Below are 26842 nucleotides of genomic sequence, written 5' to 3'. Positions count from 1 at the left end.
AGAGGGCAGATGCTGATAAATACCCCCAGCCAGCATCACCTGATATGGGTTTTCCCTGAATATGATTTCCAGAAAGAGTAAAATCCCGTATTAGAATTGTTCTGTGCTGAGTGGGATTAAAGGGTCAGTTCACCTTTGAATTATAGCTCTGCTTTTTTTTACTTAACCTTAATCAGTGTGTCATTTCAAACCCAGAAGAAATTAAATCATTTTTGGAAGGCAAATGACAATAGTTCAAATTAAAGGTGAGAGATTTATATCCATCCATTAAACCTACATACATTAAACCTACATACATTTACATACACACACACACACACATACATACACACACACACACACACACACACACACACACACACACACACATATATATTTATATAATTTTTTATTAGAAATTATAATGACTTAGAAAAGTCTGATATTCAGCCAATTTAACTTATAACATGACTGGTATGACATGAACTTGAGTAAATGATGACATTTTCAGTTGAACTAAAAGGGGATGCATCATGCTTATTACAAATTACAAATTCATATTCATCTTTAGAACCTATAGAGAAGTACTGCATCCATCTTTTATATTATCTTCGGAAAATTCTTCCGTTTTTCAATACTTTTAAGACAAAAGACTTTCTCTGAATATTTTTTACAATTTCTAATAGAGAGAATTTACTTGTCATCTATCTGGTTAAACAGCCACTTTCATGTAATTTGACAGAAGCGGATGAATTGACATGTACAACCAGCAGCTTTAATCTCCATTGAAGTGCATGGGGTTGCAGCATCTCATGTCATAATCCAGACTGCAGTTGTGGAAATATAAAGTGATCTTTTTTTAAATAAATTATAAGTTGAACAGCTGAAGTATTTAAAACTTGCATGTCAGGGTGTACTCTGACTAGGTATAGTTTACTTGAACAATGCCGAAGAATGGTTGTCCCCCCCTCCCCTCTCCCCCGACGGCCTGCACTTACACTGTATTCTTTACCTTCCGACCCTGAGCACGCTTGCATCATCAATGATGTGACTGTTCAGTTTAGCAGGAAGAGAATCGCTCTCGCTCAGCACAGGGGAGATTTCTTTAGTTATATTGCTTTAATCGTTTAAGAAGCAGCGACACGCAGTCAAATATTTTGCCAAACAGATCCACAACTCTTGACACTCATAAGTTGTCATAAAAATCATTGTGCCGCACTTATTAGGTTTGCTGAAGGTGTAGCTGATGTGCAGCGAGGGGGTTGCGTCTTAAATAAACTATGTCAGTTTGCGTTCATTGAAAAGTAAGAATGATTAATAAATCCATATAAACCAGTCTCTTAAAAGTGACGTCGCATCTTGAGTTTCGGGCTTAGGTGCACTTTGCACTTACACTACAAGCGTACCATGCCAAAGCCCAACCGAACCACTCTCTGGCACATCTTTTTCAACCGAGCCAGGGCCAGCCAACTGAACAGCGCCTGGGCCCAATTTGGAGCACTCACACTTGTCAAACAAATTGGGAAACGCGACTGGGCAAGGTTCAGATATAGTGTGATTTAGAGTTGTCAGAATACTGGAATTCTATAATAATCAATACTGAAATTTAAAAAATATCCATTACATGCATACTGGGAAATGGACGATTGGTCTCGAATTCCAGTATCGTGACAACTCTAGTGTGAGTGCACCTTTAAATGGTTACATTTTCAGAGAAAAGCACTCATAAAAGAAGTTCCTCCCTCCTCCATATCCCAAAGTCAGACTCAAAAATTAAATAAATAAATTTTTTTTAAACTACTTACTACCAGAAAGTACAATTTTTGGAAAAAAAAAAAAGTCTGTGTTAGGCCGAAATCATTTTTGAAGCTTGACGCAATGCTTGAGCATGAGGGTCCAACTCTTTAACATTGTATATGTTACTCTGAACGCATGAAATAGCATTAAACCACCCTCTTTTAAGTCTTGTCTGCTCACAAATGGTGTTCTCTGCTTCTGGTGTGGAAATGCAACTGAAACCATCTAAAATAATCATGAGCCGCAGCGATGCATTAAAAGTGCAGAAGCCAAGCTTCTGTGGGCAGACCAAACACAGATGTCCAAACACTTTTTGCATACGGCCACACATTGATTTCAACAGTAGCAGAAAATGCTGCATCAAAGCACATATGGGATCAGGTAAAGGTTTGCATTTGTTTAGTCTTGATAAAAAATACATGGATTATTCAGCATCTACATCTGTTTGTTTGTATCTGCAGCACCAGAGCAAGGTTTTCAGAGACCTGACACAACACTGGAGGCATGACACGTGTCTCCTTAACAGATGTCTCTATGAATTCATAATCGCACTGAAATACTCCTCTTTTTAATCAGCAATTGCACTCACCCCGTACGAGGCTGCGTTGTGGAGGGGAATAAGGCCACCTTTGTCCTGTGCGTTAACGTCTGCTCCATGCTCAAGTAAATACTCAGCTACCTCCAGATTGTTATAGCCAGCTGTAGAGGAAAAAAAAGCAGAGAAATGTAAATCCGTCTGCCTATAAACCATCTGTTATCACAGACAAGTCAGCAATCCATGGCACATGCACACGTTTGAAACTTTGAAAACTAAAAGAGCTAAAAACATCTTTTCTGCTGCAGCAAATCACAAATCATGAAGTAACACCAATGTGCAGGTCATTTAATAATCACCATAAATTATGAAGAAGTAAACAGACGAGCGCTATTGAGAATCATTACAAACCTGAACACCGCAAAATCTAATTTACATGAAGATCAGGATCACATTTACAATGAAAAATGCATCAAATCTGGAACTGAATCCAAACTGGGGTATAAACCACTTCAATCATTTGTAGTCTGTCAGATTTGCTAAACACCACTGCATGTGGAACAAGTATGAGATTTCAATCTTTTTTCAAACAAATAATTAGAAAGTACATTAGGGCTGCACAATGTATCGTAGCAGCATCAAAGTTTGAAGGTGTAACAAATATTAATTGTGTTTAAATATTCATAAAGAATTCAAACGATTTATGCAAAAAAAATAATTTAATCTTGTTTCTAGTCCAAATATCTTAATTTCACCTTAATTTCAAAGCGAAAACAAGATTATTTTACTTAACCCATTAGCAGTTAAATTTGCTTGTTTTCATTAAAACTTCTTTTGAAGGGAAAATAATTCTGACTAATTTCTTCTGATGTTAAAAACAAAACAATATTTTTACTCGATCTAAGAATTATTAGATACTTGTGACCAGAAACGAGACAAAGCAAAGTAAGAACTTTGCTGAGAACTATGAAGAAGTAAGAACTCTGCAAAGTAAGAACTGTTAAGACTCCCCAGAAAATCATCAAATAGAGCTATTCAAACCATCTTGTAAAACTCTATTCATATGGCAACATTTAATCACAGTATTCCAATATCAGATTTTCCAATATCGTGCAGCCTTAGTGCATCATAATCTATTAAGTAATTAAAACAGTGGAGATAAAAGGCCAATAATCAGACTTGCTTTTATTGCAGAAACTGGAAGCTAGTGGTAAATTAAAATTTCAGCAAGTTGTGTTGCTATTGCTAACTAAACCCCCAACTAAATCTTTAATTTAAATAAAATTAAAATAAACTAAAATTTTATTAGACAAAAAGGCTATAATTACAAGTAAATTTGAAAAGTTGCTATTAAATTAAACACTACCAGCAACTTGCAGCTGCTTTTCACCCTGGGCAGTAAGTGGAGTCTCTAGAAGTGGCCTTCCCACCTTGAGATGGCTTATGTCACATTAATTAATGAGATTTACTGACTGCAAATGAGTTTTCTTGCTTTTGATATAAACATTGTGGAAGGAAAAGATAAAACATAAATGGAATCAATCCATAAAACTTTTAATTACAAATATGAGTAAGAACAAAACCTGTTCTGTCATTTCAGCTATTTACACTGAAAAAAATATTTCTACAGAATTGTTGCAAACAATTTATATGGGTCGAATTTAAAACTTAAATTAAAAAATATTGTAAATCCAAGGAATCATCTTTAAATCATTTAATTTGGTGTATCCTGCGGCAAATGCGGGTCTGTGTAAGTCTACAGCACGAAGAATACAACCGGCTGCAGGAGCAGAGAGCGGATAACGTAAACTCTACTGATGCTTGTATTGGCTGTCGCTTGGGAAAGCCAGTCTTCATTTGCCTAAAGTTAAAGAATTCTCAACTTTGTAGCATCTCTTTGTACTTGTTACTTGTGTACAGTAACTGGAGATCGCTAACTCTACACTGAAATGAATGGGTATGCTGTTTTGTCACTGACAGGGTAAATGGGGCTTAACATAACTAAAGTACTAAAAATGATCAAACCCTTAAATAAAATTTGGCCAATCAAACATACGGTATTCAAAATGATTAAACACAAAATCACTAAAAGGGAAAATAATCTAATGCTAAGCAAAGATTATTTTAAAAATCTTGTAGAACTAAAAACTAATGAAAATGGCAAAGGCACATGACCAAAATAGAAAGAAATAATAAAAAATAATAATTCATGAAAACAAAAAATAGAAAATTAAATCTAATAACTGAAAACTGTAAAAGTACACTGTTCCTATTCATTTTTACGGATTAGTCTTATTTATTTAATTATTATTATTTTGCTCTTAAAAATGTTTTAATTTATAATGTTAAACAAAATAAATAAAGATATATATGCCTCCTCATTTATTTCATTTTTTGTGTTGTGTATGACCTTGCTCAATGAGCATGAGCAAATAGATTGTGGCTTCAGTGTCGCATTTCAATTACTTTTTATTTCACATGATTTTTCAGGGCTCAACACTAAGGATTTACCAAATATTTCTCTAACCACACCAAAAAATAGCAATAATATAAATTCTTAGCCCCAAAAAACTAAGCAAAAGAAAGCAGGTGAAAAACATACTGTGTGCAATATTAAAAGGATGATTACGTAAAAGGTTTACATTTACATTTACATTTAGTCATTTAGCAGACGCTTTTATCCAAAGCGACTTACAAATGAGGACAAGGAAGCAATTTACACCACTAAGAGCAACAATGTATAAGTACTAAAGGCAAGTTTCAGGTCTGTAAAGTCTAAGAAGGGAAGTGTTAGTAATTTTTTTTTTTTTTTTTTTTTTTTTTTTTTTTTTTTTTGTACAGTTAGTGTGATATTCAAATAGGCAATTGCAGATTAGGAAGTGAAGTGGAGACTAAATAGTTGAGTTTTTAGTCGTTTCTTGAAAATAGCGAGTGACTCTGCTGTTCTGATGCAGTTAGGGAGTTCATTCCACCAACTGGGCAGATTGAGCGTGAGCGTTCGCGAAAGTGATTTTTTTCCTCTTTGGGATGGAACCACGAGGCGACGTTCATTCACAGAACGCAAGTTTCTGGAGGGCACATAGATCTGCAGAAGTGAGTGCAGATAAGAAGGTGCTAGGCCAGAAGTCACTTTGTAGGCAAACATCAGAGTTTTGAATTTGATGCGAGCAGCAACTGGCAGCCAGTGCAAACGGACTAGCAGCGGAGTGACATGTGCTCGTTTAGGTTCATTGAAGACAACTCGTGCTGCTGCATTCTGGAGCAGTTGAAGAGGCTTGATAGAGTTAGCTGGAAGCCCAGCTAGTAGAGAGTTGCAGTAATCCAGTTTGGAGAGAACAAGAGCTTGAACAAGGAGTTGAGCTGCATGTTCAGATAAGAAGGGTCGGATCTTTCTGATGTTATGGAGTGCAAATCTGCACGATCGAGCAGTTCTAGAAATGTGGTCAGAGAAGTTTAGTTGGTCATCAATCGTTACTCCAAGGCTTTTCACCATTTTGGATGCAGTAATGGTTGCCCCATCCATCTGGATTGAAAAGTTATGGTGTAGAGTCGGGTTGGCAGAAACTACAAGCATTTCCGTTTTTGCGAGGTTCAGCTGAAGATGATGATCTTTCATCCAGTGTGAAATATCCAACAGGCAGGCTGAGATACGAGCTGGAACCGAGGGATCATCAGGATGAAAAGAGAGGTATAGCTGGGTATCATCAGCATAGCAGTGGTAGGAGAATCCATGTCTCTGGATGACTGGTCCTAGAGATGATGTGTAGATGGAGAAGAGAAGTGGCCCAAGAACAGAGCCTTGAGGTACCCCAGTGTTTAGATGCTGTAGGTTGGACACCTCTCCCCTCCAAGACACCCTGAATGACCTGTCAGAGAGGTAAGATCTGAACCATTGTATAACAGTGCCCGCAACGCCCAGTGACTCAAGCGTAGATAGCAGGATCTGGTGGTTGACAGTGTCAAAAGCAGCTGACAAGTCCAGCAAAATGAGGACTGATGATTTAGAGTCTGCTTTAGCCAGTCTGAGATCCTCCACGACCGAGAGCAGGGCAGTCTCAGTTGAGTGGCCTTTCTTAAAGCCGGATTGCTTGTTGTCCATGAGATTGTTTTGAGTAAGAAAGTCCAGGACTTGATTGAACACTACTTTCTCCAGAATCTTGGCCATGAATGGAAGCAGGGATACTGGTCTGTAGTTTTCAAGTAGCGTATGGTCCAGGTTGGGTTTCTTTAGCAGTGGGGTTACCCTAGCCTGCTTAAATGTAGTGGGGAATAAACCAGAGTCAAGAGATGTGTTAATTATGTGAGTCAGTGTTGGTATGACTGCAGGAGAGATGGCTTGCAAGAGATGAGAGGGAATGGGATCGAGTGGACAGGTGGTTGCATGGCTAGATAGCACAAGTTTGGACACCTCAGACTCAGAGAGCTGAGAAAAAGAGGTGAGTGTGTGTGGTGTTGGTGTTGTATCTTGCGTGTTTGTTGTAGGTGCAGCAAATTGAGCACTGATTTTTGCAGTTTTGGTGCAGAAGAATGTAGCAAAGTCATCAGTAGTAAGTGTGGAGGATGCGGGTGGAGGAGGAGGATAGAGGAGGGAGGAAAATGTTTTAAAAAGTAGGCGAGGATTAGTGGCATTGTTGATTTTCAGACGGTAATACGTCTGCTTTGCCGAAGTAACCTCAGCTGAGAAAGAGGACAGAAGAGTTTGGTATGTTAAGAGATGTGCAGGATTTTTAGTTTTCCGCCAAATTCTCTCCGCAGCCCGAAGTTTTGAGCGATGCTCACGGAGAGCATCCGAGAGCCAGGGTGCAGGAGGACTGGCACGGGCTGGCCTGGATGCAAGAGGACATAATCGGTCTAGACATGATGCTAGTGTGGAGCAGAGTGTATTAGTGGCACTGTTCGAATCAAGTGCAGTGAGTTTGCGAGATGGAGGAAGAGAGTCTGAAACAATGGTGGATAGTCTATTGGGTGAGAGAGATCGTAGGTTTCTGCGAAAGGTAACCAGTGTAGGAGTGTGTGGCGGCTCAGGAGTAATGTGGATGTTGAGAGACAGAAGGAAATGATCAGATATTTGTAGTGGAGTTACTATTGTTTGATCAGTGAAGCAGTGTCATGTGTAAATAAGGTCTAGCTGATTACCTGATTTGTGGGTAGCAGAAGTAGGTGCTCTTTTTAGGTCAAAAGAGGCCAGCAAAGTCTGAAAGTCTGCAGCTTGCGGTTTGTCAACGTAAATGTTGAAGTCACCTAGCACCAATAAGGGAGTGGCAAAATTAGAAAAAGATGAGAGAAGAACATCCAGTTCATCTAGGAAGTGACCTAATTTACCTGGTGGGCGGTAGATGACAACCACATTTATGTAGAAGGGGTGGATAATGGTGACTGCATGGAATTCAAAGGAGCTGATTGTTGGCAGGGACGGTATCAGAGTAAATTTCCATTCTTTGGAAATTAGTAGTCCAGTCCCACCCCCTCTCCCTGTCTGACGAGGAGTGTGGGAAAAAGAGAAATTAGCAGAAAGAGTAGCATGTGTAGCAGTGTCCTCCGGCCTCAACCAGGTCTCAGTTAGAGCCATTAGATTATAGTTAGAATATGTAGCTATGGAGGTAATAAAATCAGCCTTGTTAACAGCTGATTGACAATTCCAGAGGCCCACGGAGAGAGAGAGTTGTGAAATAGTAGATACATGTATTGAACGAAGGTTGTGAGGATTACGCCTGCAGCGCACCTCCCGTGTTTTGCGAGTGTTAGTAACAACAGGAATTAGAAAACACATAATAAAAGTGCACTGACAACAAAAAAAAATAAGTGTAAAGTAAAACAATACAGTAAAGTACTCAAGTGCTTTGTCGGTGTCTTTGCTCGGTGGAGTCGCGCAGGTAGAGTCGATGGTCTTTACCCTCGTCGGTCTTCACACGAGGCGGTCTTCACACGAGGCTGCCGCGACCGCTGCCGCGGTGAACTAGTTGTTTATATAACCCCAAAGCACTAGCTGATTGAATTCAGCTGGACACGCCTCGAGAGTCAAAACAAGGGCCGAAACTGAGGCGGACGACGCGAAACCGCGTTTGCGTTCGCTACACAAGCTCTTATAGTAACCAAGGAAACAGTGGCTAAACAACTTCTAGTATTATACACAACTGAAAGCAAGTTTAAATGTCCTACAACTTTACACAAACAGCTGGAAACAAGTCCTCAAACCATACACAACAACTGAAACAAATCTTAAATGTACTTACAGGCTGCTGGTCTAGATGCTGATAAAGTGCTTCTCCTGCCGACTAATGCTAGCGTGCTCGCTATATAGTGGTTACCTGGCGTTTGGACACGCCTCCCGAGTCAAAACAAGGGCCGAAACTGAGGCGGACGACGCGAAACCGCGTTTGCGTTCGCTACACAAGCTCTTATAGTAACCAAGGAAACAGTGGCTAAACAACTTCTAGTATTATACACAACTGAAAGCAAGTTTAAATGTCCTACAACTTTACACAAACAGCTGGAAACAAGTCCTCAAACCATACACAACAACTGAAACAAATCTTAAATGTACTTACAGGCTGCTGGTCTAGATGCTGATAAAGTGCTTCTCCTGCCGACTAATGCTAGCGTGCTCGCTATATAGTGGTTACCTGGCGTTTGGACACGCCTCCCGAGTCAAAACAAGGGCCGAAACTGAGGCGGACGACGCGAAACCGCGTTTGCGTTCGCTACACAAGCTCTTATAGTAACCAAGGAAACAGTGGCTAAACAACTTCTAGTATTATACACAACTGAAAGCAAGTTTAAATGTCCTACAACTTTACACAAACAGCTGGAAACAAGTCCTCAAACCATACACAACAACTGAAACAAATCTTAAATGTACTTACAGGCTGCTGGTCTAGATGCTGATAAAGTGCTTAAAGGTTAAAGTGAAAGCAACCTACTGCTTACAAAAAGACCTTTAAAAAATATGGAGCTCTTGAAAGCAGCAGAGCTGTGGGTGCATGAGCATTGCTTTTTGTTCAGTCTACTTAAAAGAGAACTAACTGCACCAGCTACTGTCCAGGCATGATTGCTTCACGCAAGGAACTGTTTCTTTTTGAAAATTTTAAACATTCACCCGCATCACATAACCTGAAATCAGCCTTGACACTGAAGCCCTGATCGATGCTTCAGGATAGCCTGTGTGTAACCATGCACGTAATCATCCTCTCATCCGGGATCCACCTGCTTTCTTTTGTTTATGCGAATCCAGTTAATATTGCCATCTCTTATGCTTATCCCTCATTGGCCGATCCTTATTGTTGAACTTTTGAGCTTTTTAACAAAACTACAATTTAAAAAAGATCTTCAACCAGCCAAACTTAGAAATAAATTTATATATAAACAAAAAAAAAAAAAAAAGAAATGAATGGAAACATAAAAACAATTAAAGCTGACTCAATAAACCAAAAGTTGATTAAATTAATAAATACTTCAACAACAGCAATAATTAAATCCCTATCCCTGCTAAAACTTTCAGCCAGTTCATTAATGCTCCCAGAATTCAACTTGTTTCTCTTGAGCTGATTTCAGTAGCCTCGGCATCGGTCTACTGGACTCCCATCAACCAGAAAACCTCATCCATTCCAATCTTCCAAACTCAATTCAGCTCAGTTAATTAAAAGCTCTTTAGCCAGCGATACTGAATATGCACGTCTCCTCCTGATCACAATTCCATTTATTACTCAGCGCAAGTTAACTGGAAGTCTGTTTTTCATTTTGTTATGCTCCAGCTGAGCTAAAAGACACTCAATCTGGCATGTCGACCTTTGACACTCAACAAGCCGCCGCTGAACTTTATCCAAACCGACCGGACACTGCTTTTTTCAAGCTTAGTCGTCTTCCTCCAGACATACAGCACTGCCTACAGGAGCGTCACTAATTAAAGGCCTCAACATTACAGGCTCATCGTTAGACCTCTAATAATGCACAAACCCCAGCTTTGAGAAGCTCACTAATGAGAACACGCTCTCTGTCTCATCAAATGCTGCTTCTTCAGGATCTACAAGCACTTTGAGTCTTGTTTCTCCTCTTACACTTCATGAGCGGTGTCATCTTTCTGACTGCACTTGCTCTTCTTTAGTTATACATTTAGTTTTATTCTCATTAACACAGTGATGAACATTAGGATCACGGTGAAGAAAAACGCTGCGCTGTGGATGCAGTGTTAGGATGTTGCTAGGTGTCTGCAGTTTTTCAAACATGAGAGAAAGAATAGGCTGCATCAGCAAAATATTAATGAGCAAAAACTTGGTGAATTTTTTTGAATGAGACAATTACTGTGCATTATACAATTTTTTAAATAAATTAAAAGTCTATATTTTTAATAAATTAAAATACTAAACATAATTTCACATAATTTAAATTTTGCAGTAAATGTAATTAATATAATATAATATAATATAATATAATATAATATAATTTAATGCAGAAAAACTAAATATAATATAGTTTACACATGAATAAAATACATTCAAATAAATAAAAAAAATAAATAATAATAAAATAAAACATTGAATAAAATAACATAGAAAAAAAATAATACATTAAATAAAATAAAATAGGAAAAATAAATCAAAGTAAAATTAAATTAAATAACAAAACAAATAAATAAATAAATAAACCATCAGGATTCTCAACCCAGAGATCTGTAATGTCAGTCAGAATCAATGTTTGCCTCTAATGACAGACAGCAGACATGCAGCATGTTTTCTACACTGGGGTCACGTTCATGTCAGCCCACAGGTACCATGAAATGCCTGATCTGGAGTAAAATCATGCGTATGTCTCTCTGCCTGATGGTTAAGGCCTTCACGCACCTGCTGCTGGCCTGCTCCAGCAAGATAAGTGGACTGACCAGATCGCTCTGTCCATCTGTTCAGTGACATCAGCTGATCTGTGCTGTCCTGCACGCAGCACGAGTCCTGCTCTGAGTCACTGGCACGGCTGTGCTGTTGTGCAAATGATGATCCTGAAGCAAGGCTTTATTGCTCTCAATCTGTTTAACACACTCAGCCTACCGGAGAAGGTTTTCTGACTGTACAAGAGACTCACGATTGTTTTCAAGACTACTGTTATTATTTTTTTATTACATGTATTGGCACATTCCAGTGAAATTTAATTGGGGATTTTGCAATGCATTTGAAAGAAGCAATTCTGTTCACCAAGGCTGTTTGTTTGATTAGAAAGACAGAAAAACATTAGCATTATAAAATATTTTCAATGTACATTCAAATGCATTCTTTCAGTATAAGAAAGCTCACAATGATAGCATTATGTGTGTGTGTGTGTGTGTGTGTGTTTGTGAGTGTGTGTGTGTGAGTGTGTGAGTGTGTGTGTGTGTGTGTGTGTGTGTGTGTGTGTGTGTGTGTGTGTGTGTGTGTGTGTAAAAATCATTGAAAAAATTGTTTAAAAAAATCTAGCTATAACTGTGCATATTATTATTATAAAATTCAAATGTATATGCAGTTAATGTATGGTACAATCAGTAGTGCATTACAATTTTCAGTTACTCCCCAAAAAAGTAACTAATTGTGTTACTTTGTTACTTTTTATGGAAAGTAATGCATTATAATATTACATTCGAGTTACTCTTGCATTATTTTTCCTCACCTGCCTGAGGTTTGATCTCTTTCCGAACTAAAAAAGCAGGTGTTTTTTCACCTTTTTGTTTATAGAGAAGCTCTGCATTTAACAACCACCTATATAACCTACACCTAATTTTTCCTTTAAAAAATGTAGGACATAATTCCATTTTGAAAACTTTCTGAGCCCAGAGCTATACATGCTGTATATACAGATTCACGAAAGCATGTAAAGTAATGTGTTTGCTACTTTTGAATGTTTTGTGTAATTAGTTAAGTAAATTCACTGTCCATTGAGATAAAGATTGCAATAAGGCCTAAGAGTACTAACGTGAAATCATTTATATTAAGGCAAAAACTGATTTTAAACCTTTAAAATGACTAATAACAAAATGAACAGTTAGACGATAAAAAAAATCCCCAAGTCAAAATAAATCTTTGAGCTTTAGATATTGAATAAATTTCTTCATGTGGCCTTAACAAATGTGTAAATGGCAATCCAAAAGAGAAAACATCTTACTATAATAAACAATGCTTCTACAGTAGACAGTGGCTGCATCTCTTCAACAATAATTTTTTTAAAAACTTTTTTAGTTGAATTAATTGTTTTACCAGGAGAACGTGAACTGATGTCAATCATTTGTTGTTTAGCTGGAGGTATGGTGTGGGTGTAGTGCTTCGCATTTAATTTTATTTATTTTTTTCCGATGTCATGTTTCTTGCAGCTGTCAATAGTCTTACTTACACATAATCTACACATAATCTTTTCTTCGATGAGTTCAAAATAACAAGAATCCATTGCAAAAATGTAAGTCTCCAGTCTGCCATTGTTTCTGTTTCTGACTGTCTAATGATGACGAGCGAATGAATTGTTTGTTTTTAACCGGATCTCCTAAGTGAACCGATAGAACGAGTTGTCATGAAACGGTTTGCATCTTTAGTACTAACATACTGGATACCCCCTCTCACGCGAAATAAACCAAAACCCTGAGCTATTCAGTTACTAGAACAGTACACTGACTCATCTGCTATAAAAAAGAGACCTGATGCTGATGATGAATGCAAACCAACTGTCTGTTCAGTCTCAGCACACTCTCTCATTGAGTGTGTGATTCGACCTGACTAAGGTCATTTTTATTCTGCAATATATTTTGTAAAAGCCAATTAAGCAAGGTAAAAAGTAACTTGTTTTACACTATTTTTTAAAGTAACTCAATTAATATAACTTATTTTTAAAAGTAATGCATTACTTTACTCGTTACTTTGGAAAAGTAATATTATTACGTAATGCGCATTACTTATAATGTGCTACCCCCAACACTGGTTTCAATGTTATATTACATTATTATTACTATGTGTGTGTGTGTGTGTGTTTGTGCGATTATTTACATTCAGATAACTTTATAGACATGTTAAAAAAACATTATGAAGCTGTATATTACTATATATTATTTTGACATGGATTACTATTATTTTTTTCTTATTAGTAGTAGTGGTAATATTCATTTTATTATTAATATTATTATTATTAATAAGACATTGGTCCTCGGTTGCAACATTTTACTAATAAATACTAACATTTTTAAACAATAAATGTATTTTAACCACTAAACTTAAATAAGTTACATTTATTTCCCCCCCATAATTCTTGTAAATGTTACAGACTACAAACGCCACCAAATACATTGGTGGCAAACTTTTCATTGTATTTTTTCTCGGTGTCTTTTAAAAGGTCACAAACCAAGCTTTGAAGTGACCCTTCATATACTGAAACATTTTCTCAAACACAAGAACACTCCTGAATAAGATCATGAGGGAAGACTGGCATAAAGAGATTACTCTGAATAGGACTTTATCGAGGACATGAGCCATCCGAGGAACATTGTTGTGCATGTAAATGTAGGTGACGGCACGAACAGTGTGCAAGTCAGATTTATTATTTGGCAAGGCAGCCTTTGAATCCCCTCCAGGAAGCCAAGCTTACACTGTGCTCAGAAAGGGATGAGAGCCAAAATTTAATTCAACATGTCCCCCCTTTTCTTTCCTTTTGGGTTTCCTTTGCCTGCTCTCTAGGGGTGGGATGATATCTCACACACGGCTTCAATGCTTTTGCAGAGACTCAATTCTCCGAATGGTGCTACAGCTTGATTTTTCCGTTTGAAAGAGAGAAGCGGTGAGATGATAATTTTTCATTACCTGCCAGGTGCAGTGGAGTGGAGTTGCGTCCCTGTGTGTCTCTGCAGTTGATGTTCTCCAGGCTGCAGAGCTTCTGGACTCGGGCCAGGCAGCCTTTTTTGGCGGCGTCCAGAAGTGCTGCATCGCCTCTGAGCAAGTCCTGGATATCTGTGTCTCCCTCCTTCACCATATCCAATGGAGTGTTCCCATCCCGATTCTTCTTGGTGGGGTCTGCTCCGTGCTGTAAGAGATAAGCACTTTGAGCTCAGATATACAGAGAAGCACAAAGGCTGACTTGTAAAAAAAAGAAAAAGCTTTGTGTAAGATTAGTCCTTTTCACTTTATACTTCTTCAGATGTACTTGATCACCGTTCAGACATTTAATTTACAGTGTGCGTAGCTGAAGTCCATTTCTTAAAAAAAATAGAGTAGTAAAACATTATTTACTATCATCATGGTAAAAATAAAATAAATCAATTATTAGAAATTAGTTATTAAAACTATAATGTTTAGAAAGAAATTGGAGGAAAAAATAAACAGGGGGGCTAATAATTCTGACTTCAACTGTATGTGTATGTGTGTGTAAATATTTATATATATGAGCAATAACACACTCGTAGCAGTGCGATATGGCTGTATATCGGCACTGGTGGGAGGCATGCAATGGCACGAGGCCGCAGACTGAATGACTTAGTGCCCCCACCAGTGCCGATATAGAGCCATATCGCACTGCTACGAGTGTGATATTGCGTTATACAACAGTTTGACGGCATAATTGTGTATATAAAAACAAAATCAAACATGGAGAGTTTCAAAAACCCTTTTGTATGAGGAACTACTTTCTTCCACATTGGATTCAAATCATAAGCTGACAGTTAAACAGTTGAGCAAGCATCTTTTAAACTTTAGATCTGTAGGGTCTGCTTGTTGCTGGCTATATGTGGGCGGAGTATTACACAAAGGGTAAAGAGGCTGTTGGAGTTCTGATATTGCAGAATATTGCACGGCTATCAGCCAATCAGATTTGAGAACCAGATAGAACCGTTGTATATATATATATATATATATATATATATATATATATATATATATATAGAGAGAGAGAGAGAGAGAGAGAGAGAGAGAGAGAGAGAGAGAGAGAGAGATACTAAAGTAGTAATCACATCGAAAATAAAAGCCTGCATTTACATATGTACTGTAAGCTGTGCACTTTTATTTTGCATATCCATATAAATATACATGTATATATTTGACAAAAATTTAATATTCATATCTAATACAAATTATACTTAAATATCTAAATATTTTAGTTTTGTATTGTTTTATTATATATAACTTCAGTCTGATTCTTTAATATGATTGGCTGATAGCCGTGCAATGTTCTGCAAATAACAGCACTCATCCAGCCTCTTCATCCTTCAACCCGTGTGTATTACTTTGCCCACATACAGTGACAAGCAAAGGACACTCTGCAGTTTGACAAATATTGCAGCTGTTGGACAACATAATGTACTTTTAAGGCTTTTTAGAGAATATATATTTTGACACTATAAGTGTTTAGATTGTAACTGTGCAGTTAATTTATAAGGATAGTGCCTAATCTTAAATATTTATAATTTCTGAGAGACAGCGCGTCCGCGGCCATTAGCCTTTCATTGAGCAGACCAAAGACGGTTGACTTTGTTCATCTACAAGTTGGCAACATAGACAGCACAATAAGCCCTTAGAAGAGAAAAACTTGTAATTTCTAACTACAGCTGATCAAATCATTATTGAACAGATAAATGACATTCTAAGTCAATCTCTCTCTCTTTTATAAGTTGCAGTGCTGTATTTATACCATTTAATTGTAGTGTATTGAGTGTGAGATGGGACTCACATATTAAGAATGTATGCATTTTATGTTGTCCACTCTTTGTATAACCCTGAGTTACTTTTTGGTTGGCCATCTGTTTGTTTCTAATGAGTCTCCTGTTTTTGTTACTGCAGACTAGTCGAGTAAAAAGAAAAAAGAAGAAATGCCCGCGTGTGTTTAATGTTTTTTTCTTTTTGCAAACAAACAGTAATCTGGTAGAGGTTAATTATTGTGATCTCCCGATTGCATCAGAAAAAATACTAGTAAAATCCCTGTAGACTGATGACATTTCATGCGGTTCAGCCTTATAATCTTAAAATGTGAGCAAAATCACCGGTTTTGTCTTCACTTTAGACATTGCGGTAGAGAACCGTTCAAATACGAGCTCTGAAGTGACGTTGGTGACAAAGCAATGGTTTCTGCTGTTCTGATGTCAGCTGTAGATGTGAATGAAATGATGAGGAAGAAAGTAGTTCCTCATAAAAAAAGGATTTTGAGACTCTCTGTGTTTGATTTTCTTTTTTCTATACACGATTATGTCATCGAACTGTTGTATAAATGCAATATCACACAAGTAGCAGTGCCATTATTTATTAAAATATAATGTACTGTCATCATGGCAAAACAAATTAGTAATTAGAAACAAAGTCTAAAATCTTCTTTTCGTTAAGCATCACTTGGGAAATATTTTTAAAAGAATAGAAAATGTACAGATGGGCTAACATATATGTACATACTTACACATTTTTCTATTGATTTGTTGATTATAGTTTTAGAAAACTCAAATCGACTCAATTTCATCTTTATGCAAACCCCAATGAATTAAATTCATAGTGTCTCATAATATTTTAGTGCAGTTTACTGCAATAGATCAATAAATCTGAATCTAAATCAAATTTAAACTAAGGGTGCTTTCACACCTGCCTTATTTACTTCGACTGAATCGCACTAGAGTTCGTTTTCCCTTTTGGTGCGGTTCGTTTGGGCAGGTGAGAATGCAGCAATCGTACTCGAGTGCGCACTAAAAGCAGACCAAATAAGCTTACCGAGACCTGCTTGAAGAGGTGGTCTCGGTATGCTTTCAGACGAACCCTGAATCGGTTCGTTTCTGGTGATTATTATCCGTACTAAAACAGGTCCAACCGCAAAAAGTACTGCGACTTTTGGACTAATCCAGCTGCCGTAGGCCGATGCGCTGTGCATTATGGGATATGGAAGAAAAATATTTGTTGACAGCGCTTTACCAACAGAGAGAGAGAGGGGAAAACATTACCTGATGGATCGTTGTAAATATTTGCGCAAGATGACCATGTTGCAGTTTAGCTAAATTAATTCACGCCTCCTCCTGAAGTGATGAGCGATGCATTAAAACACTGTTTTCCAGCCGCAGCCGTGCTTCATTCTCAAAATGTATAGTTTGTCTACAGCAGGCATACAATCAGTCAGCGCAGTCGTCCCTCCAAAGTAAAAACGACATTTTGTGTCTGCCGGTTTTGTTTACTTGGGGGAGTTCATTGACATTTTCCCGCAGGTGATTTCTAACTAATCAATAAGCAGTTTAGGAAATATGTTCAACAACATCTGGCCAATGAGAGATGTTGATTTTGTCAGATGACTGGATTTTGGTTCATTTCAACTGGTTCGGACCAAAGCCAGAAGTGTGGTGTGAAAACGACCCAAAGACGGCTGAAAATGCAACATTGTATCATTTATTTCCCTTGGTCTGGACCAAATGAAGCTAACTACATATGTGAAAGCACCCTTAGACTCTGTTCAGTAGAATCAAACAAAATCAGGAGATCAGTGTCAACACGGTCATAGCTTCAAAATCACGCAACAATTGTTCCTGCAGATTTACATTCAGCGCATGTGAAATGCAAATGTCTTTTCTGCCGTTTTAACCGAAGACAACCTCAGCAGTTCCACTTCGGGAAACAAAGTGACATGTTTGTTTGAAGGCTAATATGCACAATCCTTCCAGCTCTGAAGCCAAAGCTCTCAGTGACAGTAACCTGAGGTGCGATGAAAGAAGACGACATTAAAACAACAGACGTCTGCTCAAAGCCAATAAACCTGGGGGCCCTGCAGCGTTTCTGACTGCATTTACTAACTTTTACAGAGTGATAAAAAACCATTAACAACTCCAGGCTGTCAGGCGTCTGGAGAAAAGAGGTATCACTTGAATGAACAAGTATATGGAGTGACGGGAAGAGGTCAGTACCTTCAGAAGCAGTTTGCAGATCTCGTATTTGCCCTTGGCCGCAGCCTCGTGCAGCGGGGTGAACTTCCATAGGTCAGCCACGTTGACCGATGCTCCATGTCTGACTAGCAGCTCAGCCACTTCATAATGACCATACGAGCAGGCGTTATGCAGCGGCACCAAACCTCTGGCAGAACACAGGGAAATCAAGAGGTAAACAGAGATTATAGTTTACCTTCAAGTGCTGAAAACTAATGCTGACAAATTAAAGTCAAACCCCAAAATTATTCAGACACCTTCAACACTTATCATATGATCACAATTTATTTTCTATAGTCTGGTGAGTAAATTTAAAAGGAACTTCAACTGTCGCATGAGAATTTCATCTTGATAATGTCAGATAGAAAGGTAGAGTATGTAATAGATTCCAATCATTCATTTATTTTCCTTCGGCTTAGTCCCTTTATTCATTAGGGCTCGCAATGGCGGAATGAACCACCAACTTAACCAGCATATCTTCCAGCTGCAACCCAGTACTGGTGAACACTCATACACTCTTAAGATTTCATTCATTCATTCATTCATTTTTTTTTTTTGGCTTAGTCCCTTTATTAATCAGGGGTCGCCACAGCAGAGTGAACCACCAACTTATCCAGCATATCTTCCAACTGCAACCCAGTACTGGGAAACACCCAAACACTCTTAGATACCAATCATCCAAAAATTATTTCAAGAACTGTTTATATGGCAATATTGACACAAATATTATAATTTGTTGTCTACGCTAAGTCTCAATTACTATGTTTTCATCCAAATCAAATTTGGAACATCTCATAAAACATTTGTGAACAATGCACCATTTCAAAAAGAACAAAATCATTACTTCCTGATTAAAAAAACACCAAATATCAAAAAGGTAAATAAGTGAGTGATTTAAATGTCATATATAAGGGATTTACAAAGCATAAACAGTAAATAAGCAATTTATCTCATCCAGCTTGGTCTGACAATTAGACTAAACCATAATGATATTGATTTCATTTCAATATATTATGCAGCCACTAACCTTTGTGTAAAGGCAAACATAAGACTCTGGATTTAAAGGGATAGTTCCCCAAAAAAATAAAATAAATTTACTCATCCCTCAAGTGGTTTCAAACCTTTATTCATTCAATCAGTTTCCTTCAGCTTAGTCCCTTTATTCATCAGGGGTCGCCACAGTAGAATGAACCAACAACTTATCCAGCATATGTTTTACACAAGCGGATGCCCTTCCAGCTGCAACCCAGTACTGGGAACCATCCATACACACTCATCCGCACACATACACTACGGCCAATTTAATTTATTCAATCCACATATAGCGCATGTCTTTGGACTGTGGAGGAAACCGGAGTAGGAGGCCAACACAGGGAGAACAAGCAAACTCCACTAAGAAATGCCAACTGGCCCAGCCAGGACTTGAATCAGCAACCTTCTTGCTGTGAGGCAACAGTGCTAACCACTGAGCCACCGTGTTGCCTTCAAAACTTTATGAGTTTTCTTTTCATGTTGAACACAAAACTATTTATTTTGAAATGTTGGAAATCTGTAAACATTAACTTCCATTAACCATTAAACAGAGATACAATAGAAGTCAATGGGTACAGGTTTTTAACATTTTTCTAAATATCTTCTTCTGTGTTCAACAGAGGAAAGAGACTCAAACAGGTTTGTAGCAAGTGAGTAATGAGTAAATGATGCCAGGATTTTCATTTTTGCATGAATTATCACTTGTAATTGGGTGTACTCTAAACTGAACAGCAGGAAGTCTCACCCTTTGTCTTTGGCGTGGACGTCGGCACCATGGTGTAAAAGATATTCAACCACGGCCACACGATTATAACCGGCAGCAAAGTGGAGCGGCGTGGAGTGACGACCCTCCAGATCACGACAGTTCACATTCTGAGGGGAGCAAAGTTGCTGCAGAAGATGAAAAAAGAGAAAATGCAATTAAACGTTATGCAAATTTTCATATTGCAAATGCAAAACTTTCCCTCGGATATAAATACATAGCAGAAATAATTTCATTTGATCTGCTTTTATAGGGTAGCAGGCCAGCGTTAGGGTATGCGTCAATAGAGATTCTGATTAATTGCCTGACAAAAGTGTAATTGGTGCTCTGATCTAATTACTTTACGCATAATGAGGCTTTCAGATAATAAGAATCAGATGGCATCAAAGGCATCCATCCGTACAGACATTTTTATCGTCTGTTTCTAAATCACCATCTTCAGGCTTACATTACCAATCAAAAGTTTGAGGTTAGAAACTTTTAGATTGGAAGGCTTAGAGCAGGGGTGCCCAAACTCTGTCCTGGAGGGCTGGTGTCCTGCAAAATTTAGTTCCAACCCCAATCAGACACACCTGGGCTAGCTAATCAAGCTCTTACTAGGCTTTCTTAAAACAGCCATGCAGGTGTGTTGAGGCAAGTTGAAGCCAAAATCTGCAGGACAGCAACCCTCCAGGACCGAGTTTGGGCACCTCTGACTTAAGAGTCAGCTTAAATGACTGAACTTGGCTTTGTTAAAAAAAAAAAAAAAAAGATTTGTATTTACATTCAGAACAATGACACAAAAACACTTGATTGATATGTAATAGTTTGCAATATTAAGAATGACATTTTTTATTACAATTGTTCACAAAACAATTGTTCACAAAAAAAATAAATAAATCATTGAAAACACAATTGGCAGGCACATAAAAAAAGTCAAGAACAGAACAAAACATACAAAACTAGTCATGAATAGCGCATTAGTATTTATAAACTGGTTATTAATGTCTGTTAATGTAGAGGTAATGCTTAACAATGAGGAATAATAATAAATTAATAATAATTTGGAATAGAATAAAAACAGTTTTTAATCTTTTAAAAAACATTAAGGTCAAAATGAATAGCCCTTTTAAGCTTTCAGTTATATTTGAGAAAATCTATGTGAATTTATATTTACACATAAGATGTATATATATGCATAGGATACAAATTATATATAAATTTAAATATCTATGTAACATAAAAGTTTTGTAGAGTTTTGTTGTTATGCATGTATGTATCACATAAACATAGTAACACAATTTTTAAAGCATTTAAACGTGATTTATGTTTGCCCAACACTAATATTTTTGTATATTATTACATTAATGTAGAATTAAATATATTATTTATTATTTTTATCATTTATTCCCGAGAAGGTAAAGCTGCATTTTCAGTATTTTCAGCCTTAAAGCTGTGTATCCACCAGACGGTTTTTGCACTGCCTAAATGCAAACGCTGGTAAAAAAAAAAAATAAATAAATAAAAAAACTGGGGGAAAAAAAAAAAAAACTGTTAACGTTTCTTGCCCTTACAGTTGTTGTGGTGGTGGAGACAGTTGTGCGGTATAGTCCCGCCCCTCCTCCACTATGATTTGATGGCTAACTCAAAAGGGACACTGATAAACGCTGCATTTTCAACATGCAATGGCTGAAAATAACAGCAAACACTCATCGCTGACTGTAAAATGCCCGATCAGTGCCACGCTACACTGCAAGCACTCAAAAAACGTGGCGCTACCATTGAAAAAAACAGAATCCAAACATTCAGCTCAAGGAAAAGAAAAAAAAAACAACGCTCCGATGGACTCGCAGTCTAAACGTAACAAAATTTTTCAGAAATAATTATAATATGCTAACTGGGTGCCTAAAAATTATTTGTATCAATCCTAAAAATAACTGCAGCTAAATATTTTTGTAAAATATTATTTGTCAAAGAAAAGGTTCAAAGATCAGCTGTATGGCAAAAACACCTCCAAACATAGATTGAAGTGTATGTAAAAGGATACCTTTGAGTGTATGCTGGCTCAGCGATTCTTTTGAGCACACACACATACACACAAAACAGTCGAAGGTTATCTTACATCTGCCCTGTTCAAGGTCATGCATTAGAAACAAAACACATTAAAGCTGCATCCCTGAAAAGTTACATTGGCATAAAGAATCTAAACCCATTCAGTTTTGGGTGTTTTTTTTTTTTTTTTTTTTTTTTGTTCAGACAAAAGCCTAAATAGAAGTTCAATATCCATAACTGCAGATATATTTTATTCCCCATGTAACCTGGTGGATATTTGTAATAACCATTACAACAGTTTTTATTAACATAGCGCTACAAAAAGACATCTACTTTAAACAAGTTATCTATTTATTTAAGTCATCGATATATTAATATTATTTATTTAATTTTATATAATGTTATTATTGCAAAAAAGAAAAGAAAAAATAAGGACAATTTCTCTTTCTAGAGAATTACTTTCTCACCTCCAAACCCCTATTTAATCCTTAACTGCTGGACAACAAATGAACCATCTTAATATTAAACCCAAATAAAAGCATCTCTCACCTTCACAGTGTCCAAGTCTCCAGCTTTTGCTGCCTCTAAGAGTCTATAATCCACATCTGAGTTCCTTACTGGAATGTTTTCTAACAGACATGAGCATACATTACTGTGCATTTCCATAACTGTTCACGTATAACATCTAAGCCCATATAAACAAACCCAAACCCCAGATTCAATCCCTACCGTTTAAGATCTGCTGTACAGCTTCATTGCCCATCTGGGCGGCTGTGAAGCCCTGCAGAGAGACGATGGCAGGATCGGCTCCATAACTCAACAGCAATCTGCATGTCTGTAAGTGTCCAGCCAGAGCCGCCCGGTGCAAAGCCGTCTGACCCAGTGTGTCAACAGCATTCATCTACAAACAAACAAACAAAAGAGATGGAGAAGGAAGTAAGCAGTCTGAAAGTGCACATCTGAACGCAGAACACAGAGTGAGACGGCGCTGTAAGCAAACCAGGCCTCTTTTGAAATGAACACAAATATGAATTAATCAGACGAGCCCCTGGGAAACGTCTACGCTCCTTCAAAGACTATCAACACCGCACAGTGAGAGAGAAAAAAAAAAGGGAGCTACTGTGTGCGGTTTAGAGTATGGCATGATTGCAGTTCATTATTCTGTCTGAAACTTGTGACTTTCAAACTCTCAGCAAAAATACGCTTTATTGAGAATGTGAATTGCATATAATGTGAACCCTTTATATCAAGAGGTGTTTTTTTGCATATGCTTAATTTAAAGCTGCTAATTAATTTAAAGTGACTGATCAAAATAATGCTGCCTAAACAATGCAAGCCTAACCTCCTTTGACCCAACTTGGGGCATAGTTTTAATCAGTTGTAATTACTGTGTAAATGCATTCATGGCACCTCTGAGCTGCATTAAACAATCTGTGTTAAAAGACTAATGAATAGAACTTTAAAAGCATTTCTGTGGCTAATTTGTGGTGTAAATATGACAAAACCCTAACACAACCAAATCTGATGAATTTATTAAATAAATGTTTAGATTATAGCTTTGTATTTTGAGGAAGCTCATTAATTAACACTGATCAATGAACGCTTAAAGGCTACATTCTTTGCTTACATCTGGTAATTCAATTCAGTTCAATTTACCTTTATTTGTATAGCGCTTTTACAATTGATAGATTGTGTCAAAGTAGCTTCACATAGAAGATCATAGTAAATTAAAACAGTGTAGTTCGGTTTTCAGAGTTTAAGTTCAGTTCAGCTCAGTTCAGAGTGGTTTAATAATCAATACTGAGAGTCCAAACACTGAAGAGCAAATCCATCGATACGCAGCTCTACAGATCCCGAACCATGCAAGCCAGCGGCAACAGCGGCTAGAAAAAACTTCACCAATTGGCAAAAGTGAAGAATTAAAAAAGGGATAGTTCGCCCAAAATCTGAAATTCTGGCTTCATTTACTCACCCTTGTTCAAAACAAATGAGTTTCTTTCTTTTCTTGAATATTTAAAAAAAAAAGTAATCTCAAAGGTTTAAAACCACATGAGGAAAAGAAAGGGATGAGATCAATTTCATTTTTGGGTGAACTATCCCTTTAAGATGTGTTTTGATTATTAGTTTGGGTCAGATACATACTATGTGCATTTTTTTTACTACATCTTGAGGTTCACATGACCTTTATATCTGCTGTTTTGGTTTTGGTTTCTGTTCCTAATTTCAGCAAAAAAATCTACATAAAATGTTGTTTATTCCAATTTGGTTTAAAAATATTACAACACTATAGTACAGTGCTTCACAGAGGTTTAAAATATACTGGCGGTGGTAGCTGGATTGAAACACATCCTTTTCCATGGTGATAAAATGTGATTTTTAATAATACTTTTGTTTATTATGATACTGTTATACACCGCTTTTTTTCAATGGGTTAAAGTTTCTAAAAAAGGCTCTTGAAAAAAAAAAGTTATTTACGCTACTCTCTGCAATCTCACTCTTCCTCTCTCTCAAGTTCAGGTTGCTTCATTGGCATGACATTTAGAAAAGTACTGCAATAGCATTTTAGATGTGTATAACATTTGTATTATATTAACATCAAACTATTAACAAACACCAAATGAGAAATAAATTATAGAAAAAATTTATAAAAACAGCCAATATCTATAAAATGGATAATATTTGTTAATAATTCATTAATAATTATAATAAAAAAGTGTTAATTATTTAAATAGGGCAAATGAGTTGATTGATCATCTATATAGTGTACATATATTTGGTAGACAGTTTAGATGTCATTTCATTCTCTCCGAGTATTTTTTTAAATCGTTTAGGTTAGAGAATCTATTATTTACTTTTTCTCTGTCTCGCGGCTATGTGTGCTGTTAGCTGTGAAGCCAAGCGGAAAGTAGTCTTTAATAAAATAGTAATGAAAAAAATGCAACAACTTTAGAAAGCGAAAGCAAAAGTCGACTCCCTGACATTTTAGGAGATTTAGAAATACCAGCCGGAGTTGCCAGACGCATTTTTAAACCTCAAAAAGGCCCATCTCTGTGTGTCTCTGCAGAGCACGTGAGACTGTATGAGGAAGTGTATACACAATGAGCAGTACAGAATGTGTAGGGCGAGAGGAGATTTTCCACCGGTTAATCGAACGCATATGTTTGTTGACGTATATTAAAAAAAGTGTAAAGGATTAAAATGTTGGTTTAAAAAAACTGTCATCAAATATACTTGGGCAACCATTAATATACCTGGGCGGCCCACCCAAGTAAAGTCTATGTGTGGAAAGCACTGATAGCCAATATAAAATATCCCTACTGGAAATGATAAAACATCAAGTTTAATATGACTCCCTAAAATGCAAAAATTGATATAAAAATCAAAATTTTTAAATATAAAGATTTCTGAATGTAAAGTGTAAGATAACTCGAGACATCTAAACCCTTAATGTTTACATATATGTGATAACACTTTACAATAATGGTCCTTTAGTTAATGTATTTACTAACATTAACGAAGTATGAATAATCTTCTAACGCATTTCTTAATCATAGTTCTACATTAACTAATGCTTTATTAAAATCCAAATTTGTTAATGCACAAACTAAACATGAACTAACCTAATTAAATCTAAATAACATTAACTAACGTTAACAAAGATAAATAAATCTTGGAATAAATGTATTACTAATAGTTTGTCCATGTTAGTAAATACATGAATTAACATTAACTAATGGACCATTATTTTAAATTGGAGTTTTTTTTTATTATACTACAATCATTTCAACCATTTAATACAGTACATCAAAAAACCTCTCCCTGCCCGTTCGATTAAAACCCCCAATTTCAATCTAGCTCTTCGGCTAATAAGCAGCTCTCACCGTCAGCTGATTTTCACAGTAACTGTGTTTACTTTAGACAGCTTTATTCTTCATGCTTCTTGCTCTTCTTATTAACACAATGCTTCTGCACCATCTGTTTACTGATTCGCACATGGTCTGTAAACACACACACACAAGCTACAATAGCCACTTGTCTTTGAACCTCAAGCCTGACTAATTATCTAGTCCATTAATGTCATTTAAGTCTGGCCGCTGAAGTTTGGCAGCGATCTGGGTCACAACACCAGTTAACCATCGGATGCGTTTCTTAAGGGTCGTACTGAAACAGATGGACGCTGGTGATTGAATAATGCCATTTATGTAATGGCAGGTCAAGCCTCCATTTATTTATCATTCAGGAGTGCTGCAGGGCTCCGTATTGAGAGCAAGTTGGTCATTTAAATCAATTCTTAATTAAACCGTGCCAATTTTAATTACAATTTAATATGATTCAATACAGAATCAATTCAATATAGATATGATTACATTTGCAGACATTAAATACATATTTAAACAAATGCTGGTAACTGAAAACTATCTACTGTAGACCATTTCAATGTGGTCATGTCATTGGCCCATGAACATTTCCTGCTTGTTATCAAACTATTTCATAACTGTGATGAGGCAATTTAATCATAACTTCATGCTAATACAGCTATCATAACATCATTAACCAATATGTGGACATTTTTGGGTTCTCAGAAGCTTTAAAAATTAATAATGTATAACAGGAAATACGTTGGGACTGTTGTTTTTGTTTGCATCCCTCGAAATGGTCTAGTAAGGCTACATCAATCAAATACATTACCAATAAGGACTATATAATTATTTTTAATTAGTATGGCAAACCACAGTGGTTTTGTGGACTTATTTTTAAAAATACTATCACATATTTCATTTTGTTTGATTTGCTTTTTTAAGCAGTGGAAGAGTAACTCCAAAGATTGCAACAT

General features: G+C 36.8%; 1 protein-coding gene across 6 annotated transcripts in view; it reads right to left on the bottom strand.

Annotated features, from left to right (window-relative positions):
• The window catches only part of tnksa (tankyrase, TRF1-interacting ankyrin-related ADP-ribose polymerase a), a 174401-nt gene that overhangs the window by 28736 nt on the left and 118823 nt on the right, over positions 1-26842 (bottom strand). For all 6 annotated transcript variants that reach the window (XR_012396727.1, XR_012396728.1, XR_012396729.1 and 3 more), the window contains 6 exons: positions 22738-22909; positions 22558-22637; positions 19960-20105; positions 18165-18330; positions 14110-14329; positions 2366-2475 (listed from right to left, as the gene is read on the bottom strand). Coding sequence is in view for 3 of the 6 variants with exons in the window: in XM_068218960.2 (XP_068075061.2) it covers positions 2366-2475; positions 14110-14329; positions 18165-18330; positions 19960-20105; positions 22558-22637; positions 22738-22909 (894 nt within the window). In the remaining 3 variants the exon portion in view is untranslated. The remainder of the gene's footprint in view (positions 1-2365; positions 2476-14109; positions 14330-18164; positions 18331-19959; positions 20106-22557; positions 22638-22737; positions 22910-26842) is intronic.

This window comes from Danio rerio, chromosome 21, assembly GCF_049306965.1.
Source record: "Danio rerio strain Tuebingen ecotype United States chromosome 21, GRCz12tu, whole genome shotgun sequence".
NCBI lineage: Eukaryota > Metazoa > Chordata > Actinopteri > Cypriniformes > Danionidae > Danio > Danio rerio.
Note: the sequence above shows the minus strand (reverse complement) of the source record. Positions and strands in the feature narration are given on the sequence as shown.